This window comes from Anoplopoma fimbria, chromosome 15 (genome assembly GCF_027596085.1).
Source record: "Anoplopoma fimbria isolate UVic2021 breed Golden Eagle Sablefish chromosome 15, Afim_UVic_2022, whole genome shotgun sequence".
Classification (NCBI taxonomy): Eukaryota; Metazoa; Chordata; class Actinopteri; order Perciformes; family Anoplopomatidae; genus Anoplopoma; species Anoplopoma fimbria.
In genome coordinates this window covers 893080-900510 of record NC_072463.1, presented here as the reverse complement: position 1 = coordinate 900510, position 7431 = coordinate 893080, and the positions used below count along the sequence as shown (strand labels likewise).

At 36.7% G+C, this 7431-nt stretch overlaps 1 protein-coding gene across 1 annotated transcript; it reads right to left on the bottom strand.

Annotated features, from left to right (window-relative positions):
• Window positions 1-239: 239 nt before the first annotated feature.
• On the bottom strand, window positions 240-7068 carry nubpl (nucleotide binding protein-like). Its single transcript, XM_054614135.1, has 11 exons — window positions 6926-7068; window positions 5626-5770; window positions 5356-5390; window positions 5143-5233; window positions 4973-5012; window positions 4471-4561; window positions 4216-4309; window positions 3363-3448; window positions 3079-3199; window positions 2496-2578; window positions 240-1697 (listed from the first exon to the last, which is right to left on the bottom strand). The coding sequence occupies exons 1-11, from the start codon at window positions 7031-7033 to the stop codon at window positions 1635-1637; spliced, it is 957 nt and encodes a 318-aa protein (XP_054470110.1). The 5' UTR covers window positions 7034-7068; the 3' UTR covers window positions 240-1634.
• Between the last annotated feature and the right edge of the window lie 363 nt (window positions 7069-7431).

Sequence of the window (7431 nt, the reverse complement as noted above, 5' to 3'; positions counted from 1 at the left end):
GATACAACACATTCAATGTACATGACATAAATGATTCATATAATAAGACTACTTATAATAACAGCAGCAATTATTATAGTAGAATTATAGTTATGAAAATAGGGATAGTAATGTGACTAATAATAATAATGGAAGTAGCAGTGGGTGTCAGTCGGCTCACAGCAGGAGGCACGACTACGGTCCAGGTACCACAACGATTCATGGAAACCTGCAGAACGAGAAAGCAAAAGGGCTTCAGGGTGGAAGTAAAGCTAAAATGCTTAATGGTACAGGTAATAGTAATAGTAATGTGACTAGTAATAATAATAATGGTGGTAGCAGTCGGTGTCAGCAGGGCCGTAGCAGGATGCACGTCCACGGTCCAGGTACAGCCACGATTTATAGAAGCCTGCGAAGCGAGAAAGCACAAAGACTCCAGGGTAGAAGCAAGTCAATAAGCGTAATAGTACAGGCAATAATAATAGTAATGTGACTAATAATGATAGTGGTAGTAGTAGTGGGTGTCAGCAGGGCCTCAGCAGGTGGCATAATGAAAAAACTAAACCCTGACTGACATCAACAGCAGAAGACCTAGCATGAATGTGTCTGTGACCTTTATTCAGATGAAAAAAGAAATGTGCAACAAGCTCCCTCTGCAGTTTGTCTGAGGAAGTGCACAGTGAAAGCCTCCAACATTAAAGGCTCATTCAGTCTATTCTCAGCATGGATCTGACCTGATGTTTCCTAAAGGACTCTTCTGTTTGTCTGGATCAAAAAACATTCAGTTTACTGCACCATTAAAGATTTTATTCATCAAATTACAACGCTCTCTCTGATAAATTAACATCGAGAATAAATCAGAATTCACATGTGAATGATATGACAAAATATACATTTGTAAACTATATCTATACATAACATAGTGTTAGTTTTTGAGGAGCCCACGTGTTTTAATCAGCTTCACTTTTCCTGTTTAAAACAACCAAAAGAACAAAACACTAAAGAACATGACAAAAATATTAAAGCAGGACAAAAAAGAGGGATTTTAATATATAATACTGCAGATGTTTTACAGACTGAATCACCTTTATCCACATTTTGCAGGGAAAATATATTTCTGACCCAAACTGGGGAGTCAAACAGAAGCAATATAACTTTATCTTCTGTAATCTTATTTTTTTTAAGTATTATTTGGACATTTTCAGAGGCAGTCGCCTGTTTTTTATTTATTTACTCTTTTATAAATTGTCTTATTTACTGTTTTATGCTATATGAAAAGCACTTTAAATTGCCTTTGTTTGCAACATAAATAATCTTGCCTTGCATTGGAACCCTGGGTAATGAAGTTTAAATATATTTAACAGTTACCTCCAGCTGCTTTTTAGAGCATGCAAAAGTATTTAAAATGTCATTTTCAGAACATCATAAACACAGTTGAGTTCATTGGTTCATTAAACATCATCACAGCTAAAAGGATCACATATATTCAGTAGTACTGCAGTACTAATACACACAGTGCACAGCAGTGCTTTGTTATTAACTTATTGTGCGTTTCTGTATGTTAACATAAACGTGTGTCACATGTCTGTCTGTTTGTTTTGCATGTGTGTCACATGACATGGAGTGTCATCATGTGCTCTCCCAGTTTACATAAATCAAGTGTTGACTTCCTCGAGTCTCTGGACCACGGCCGACGCCACCTTCCTGTACGCCTCCGCCTGGAGAGTGACACACACACACACACACACACACACACACACACACACACACACACACACACACACACACACACATACACACACACACACACAGAGTAAAACAGTAAAACACAAAATAAATAAAAGTTTTAATGGAAACAAAAAAGAAGGAACGAAACAAGGACGGGTAGAAAAATATTATAATATAATTAGAAATGTTCCTATTGTCACTTTTTAAACATTCAAAGCTTCTATTGATATTTTTGAATGAAGCTTCAAATGTCTCATATTTTATTTCATCATGACCATAAAAAAAAAGAACAAAATCCTCAATTTGGATAAAGTAATTCATCTGGAATAAATAAGCATAAATAAACTTTCTTAAATAATATTTAAGTTGCAGTTCTGCCTCCTTCTGTCTGCAGCAAGTGGGAGAACAAACTGTTTTATACCACAATGTAAATGTTTTTTAAAGGCTAAACGCCAACAAATATGGAATGAAGCAAAATATTTCATTAGATAAAAACATGTTGTGAAATCTTTTTCTCAATAAATGTTGACTTTTGGAGTTAACAACGCTCTAGATTATTGTAAATGTTTGCATCGTACGAGTGGGGAACAATCCTACTGGGATCTGATCCTACAAATAGTCAAATACTCGTTAGGATTATGAGTGCAGCTGCTAACATTCAACAGTCACTCATGCAAGTGACATGCAAATAAAAAAGCTGCACAGCATTCAGATGTAAATTTAGAATTTGAATGTCAACAATATGAATGAATATAATATGAAAGAATAGAACAGATTGTAATAGAGACCTCGGGGCTGTCAGGAGAGGAGACGACCACTGGTTTCCCTCTGTCCGACATCTCTCTGATGTTGAGATGAAGAGGAACGTCACCTGGAGATAAAATATGGAAATCCATAAAAATATTAAAAAACCACCTGTGAAACAGTTCATTGAATTACGACTTTAATTTCCTCTTTTCCTCTTTACTGGACTAATAATTAATAAAACGTTTATTGAAGACAGATTTAGAGACAAGATGACTCAGGTGGTGCTCTCTTTTCAGTGTAAAGGTTTTGTGAAATATTATATAGCAAAGAATATTCCATCTTCAAAGTATGGGCCAATAAAGGAAACTTTCTAATAACTTTGAGGGATTTAAAAAGTTGTACAATATAACTGATTTAGCCCTGTTTGGCTCTGTTGACAGATAAAGACCTGAAGAGGACATTGTCACTAAATTAAATATAAGCTAACCTCATCATACTATGATGTTTTTTGCTATCGTGTAGATGTGTACGTCTTTAATAACTAATAAGAACATCAACAAAGGTCTCATGAAAACATCTTGTTGTTAAAGAGCAGCTGATTCCCGCTCTCGTCCTCCTCCTCACCTAGTAATCTGACTCCCAGAGTGTCTGCGAGCTGTCGGGCCCCGTCGGAGCCGAAGATGTGAGTCTGGTGGTGACAGTTGGGACACTGGAAGACGCTCATGTTCTGCACCAGACCCAGAACCTGCAGGGGACATCGAACACAACACGATGACCCTCCTGTGACATCATTCTATCATGGACACAACACACACACACACACACACACACACACACACACACACACACACACACACACACACACACACACACACACACACACACACACACACACACACACAGATTACCGGCACGTTAACTTTCTTGAACATCTCGGCTCCTCTGCGAGCGTCCAGCAGGGCGATGTCCTGCGGCGTCGACACGATGACGGCGCCTGCACAACAAAAGCAGAACACACATTTAAACATTCACATTAAAACTCACGTTTATCGTGCGTTTCTTTCTTAACTGGTAGTGTTTGTTGCAATTGTTCAAATTATTTATATTTGATGTGTTTGATATTATTTACTTTTAGTATTTGTTTTTACTGTAAAACACTTTTTAACCTTGTTTTGAAAGCCGCTATATAAATAAAGTTATTATGTATTATTATGTATTGTAATTATAATATATTCCAATATTTTTAAGCCTCATTCTTTTACTCACAATTGTGGCCATTCTGACTGTTAGTCAAGCTAACTTGCTAACACTTGCCACACTTTCCTTGAAGCGATTCGGGATATGCAACTCCATCTAAGCTAAACCTTTACAAAAAAAACTAAACATTTATTAAAGAAATCATTTCAAAGGTTTCTCTCTGAGCCCAACCAAAAGTGAAAACATAAATTAATTAATTTTGCTAGATGAATAGCAATCTTCTTGCCAGACTACAACGCAGATGGTGATTGCAAATTTACTGCGACTAATTAGGTTAATAAGAAGATACAGGTTGGAAAATATCAGAATCTTTCTGTAAAGTTGGAATTAGGTACAGATTAAAGTTGGGGAATTGTCTATAGTAATTATTATTATTTAATTATTATTATTAGTAATAATAATGTGTGGTTATTATTAATATCATTATTACTATATTTATGGTTATTCTTCTTTTTATTTTTTATAATTGAACATAAATACTGAACCAGTGTGTGTCTGACTGACCTGCTACTGGGACGTTCTGGGAGATTGACAGTTGGACGTCTCCGGTCCCAGGAGGCATGTCGACCACCAGGTAGTCCAAAGACCCCCAGTCCACCTTCAAACACACACACACACACACACACACACACACACACACACACACACACACACACACACACACACACATCTCAAATCTATCAGAATCCAGTCCCTGTTTGGTTGTCCAACCTCCACTGGAAATATATATATATATATATATCAAACATTTATTCTCACCTGTCTGAGCAGTCTCTCTATCGCTGACATCACCATCAGACCCCTCCACACGATCGGAGCCACGTCGTCCACCAGGAACCCCATCGACATGCTGAGAGAGACAAAAAGAGGGAATGAGAGCAGGTGGCAGGACAGGTGAGAAGAGATGAAGGGAAGTGACAATATTTGGAATGTGGAGGAGCGACCTGTCAATCAGTGTGTAGCCCCGCCCTAAAGCATCCCCTGCTTTATGGTCTGTTTGACTCTAAATGGAGCATCATTTACTAAATGAACATCATGCTGTATTGAAGAAGACTTGAAACTAGAGATTGAGACCATAAACTCATGTTTACAATGTTTACTGAGGGAATAAATCAAGAGAGAAGTAGAGTCATTTTCTCATAGACTTCTATACAACCAGAGGAGTCGCCCCCTGCTGGACAGCAGAGAGAATGCAGCTCTAACACATGAAGCATTGGTTGTATTTAGCAGAACCGGACGTTGCTGCTTGTTAAGGACTCACCAAGGAACCCCGTAGTTAATGAGAGGGATCATCAGATTGTCTGGAAGAAAGATGAAAACATGAGCAGAATGTATCATCAGTAACCCCCTTAAAATATATTCATTATAACTCTAAAATCAAACCATCAGGTGACATTTATTATTCAGAGAAAGATAAACGATGTTCCGTACGGTCATTGAGCTCCGGGTTTCCCTTCAGGTTCATCAGTTTGGGAATCGATGGACCGTAAACGTCGGCGTCCAACAAACCGACTGACTTGAGCTGAGAGAGACGAGAAGGAAATACACACCTCACAATAAACCTGCCTGTTTTTAAGGATTTAAATAAATGATTGGCTAAAATATAGACAATGTAAAAACAAAAGATGTGGAATTCTTCCTTACCGGGTCGTTGGCCAATAATCCAAGAGCCAAATTCACTGCAGAGACGGAAACAACAAGACATTAAACACAAAGTATTTCAATTATTTTCAACTCCAAATGCCTTTTTTTTCAGTTTTTCTATGTTTTCTGCAGATTCCCATATTTGAGAATCAAACATGTGACATCTGTCAAACCAAAGCATCCATTGCAGAGTCCAAACACTTTGGCTGTATTAGCTAAGGACGAATAAAGATACTAGAAGAGTCGACAATCAGAAAATTCCTGCTGTACCTGCGGTGGTGGACTTGCCGACGCCACCTTTCCCTGAAGCCACAACGATGACCTGTTTGACCCCCGAGATGGGCTTCTGTTTTGGAAGACCCTTCGCCATCTGCTGCTTCTGCCTCTCCTGTAACGCCTTACTGTCCACCGACCTCTGAGAGAAACAAGTACACAATGAAAACGACTGCATAACACTGTAAGACACAGTGTCAATGTATACTCAATTATACTTTCAATTATCTGATACCACTTTCTGCAGTAAGAGGTGTTAAATGCAACATTTAATCATAATGAAACACTTACTAATGCCTGATAGATTATTACATACAGTCTATGGTTAAAGATTATTTATTAGGACAACGGTTTTGACAAATGTCTTTGGTTGTATCTATCCTCCACCAGCATCTGCACCAAAGTCCATTCACAAATGTATTTACATTTACAACTTCAGACTTCTGTGTTTGTAAATGCAGGCGTCGAGGCTTATTAGAAAGTGAGAAACCATTGTTTTTATAAATGCTTCACCAACATGGCTTATGACTGATTGATAAAGCAGGATTCAATTATTAATTCAATTTATATTTTTAATTAAGGCATTGGTTACAATTCAACTGTTCATAGTTCTGCTATCATACATTCTGCTGCTGTTAACATCATTTTGATATTAGAAAAAAATAGTGTATTATTTACAAACAAGTTATTGATCAGTATCAGTTATTGATCAGAATCAGTTATTGATCAGTTATTGATCAGAATCAGTTATTGATCAGTATCAGTTATTGATCAGTATCAGTATTTGAGTAGCTGTCTATCAGTAATTGAAAGTACATTCCTCCTACATTACATGTGAGAAGAACTAAATATAATATAAAAAATATATTCTGACATTTAATTCTGACATTAAATTAAATTAAATTAAATTTTGGGGAAAAATGAAATGTTGAAAAATAACTTTTTGAAAAATAAAATGTAGAATTTTTTTTGCTGAAAAATAAAATGTGAATTTCTTTTTTTTAATATTTTGGGGAAAAATGAAATGTTGAAAAATGAAATATAGAAAAATAAAATAAAGGAAAAATAAAATGTGAAAAATAATCTTTTTAAAGACATTTAATTCTGTTTTCAAAATGTATTTTAAATAATTTTGTTCAACCCATAGAAATAAAAAAATAACCATCCTCGCTTTTATTTTGAAAGCTTCCGGTCTTCCCCTTCTCGCTTTCCGTCCGGTTTTGCGTTAGCATGTAGCCGTTAGCATGTAGCCGTTACTAGCTTAAGGGAAACTCACAGAAACACACAGCGGCCCTACCTGGCAGCGCGTGAGCTGCACGCAGCACGCAGGGCCCGGGTTCGATCCCGTCCCGGCTGTGTGAACGGATGCTCTCAGGAGACGCGACAGTCTGCTGAGCTGAGCCATGCTAGCGGCGCTGATGCTACTCAGCTAGCGGCGCAGATGCTACTCAGCTAGCGGCGCTGATGCTACTCAGATGCTACTCAGCTAGCATCTGAGAGCGCGTCAAGCGTGAAGTGCGCATGCGCGTGTTTTGTTTTTAGTTTTCTCCTCTTATGTAAACAAATCGATCAATTAATCAGTTTCTGAATCAACAATAAGTTGGAATAATATATGTATGTGAAAAATAAAATGTTGAAAAATAAAATGTTGAAAAATAAAATTAGAAAAATAAAATGTTGAAAAATAAAATTTGAAAAATAAAATGTTGAAAAATAAAAATAATCTTTTAAAAAAAATTTTGCTGAAAAAAAAATAAAATTTGAAAAATAAATTTTGAAAAATGAAAATTTTTTGAAAAAAAA

Bases quoted from the DNA above. Each gene is read 5' to 3' on its own strand.
- nubpl (XM_054614135.1), bottom strand. From the start codon at position 7,033: ATGGCTCAGCTCAGCAGACTGTCGCGTCTCCTGAGAGCATCCGTTCAC. The intron at 5,013-5,142 runs GTACGGAACATC...TCTTTCTTCCAG, and splicing joins AAACCCGGAGCTCAATGACC to ACAATCTGATGATCCCTCTC. The intron at 4,562-4,972 runs GTGAGTCCTTAA...TGTCTCTCTCAG, and splicing joins ATTAACTACGGGGTTCCTTG to CATGTCGATGGGGTTCCTGG.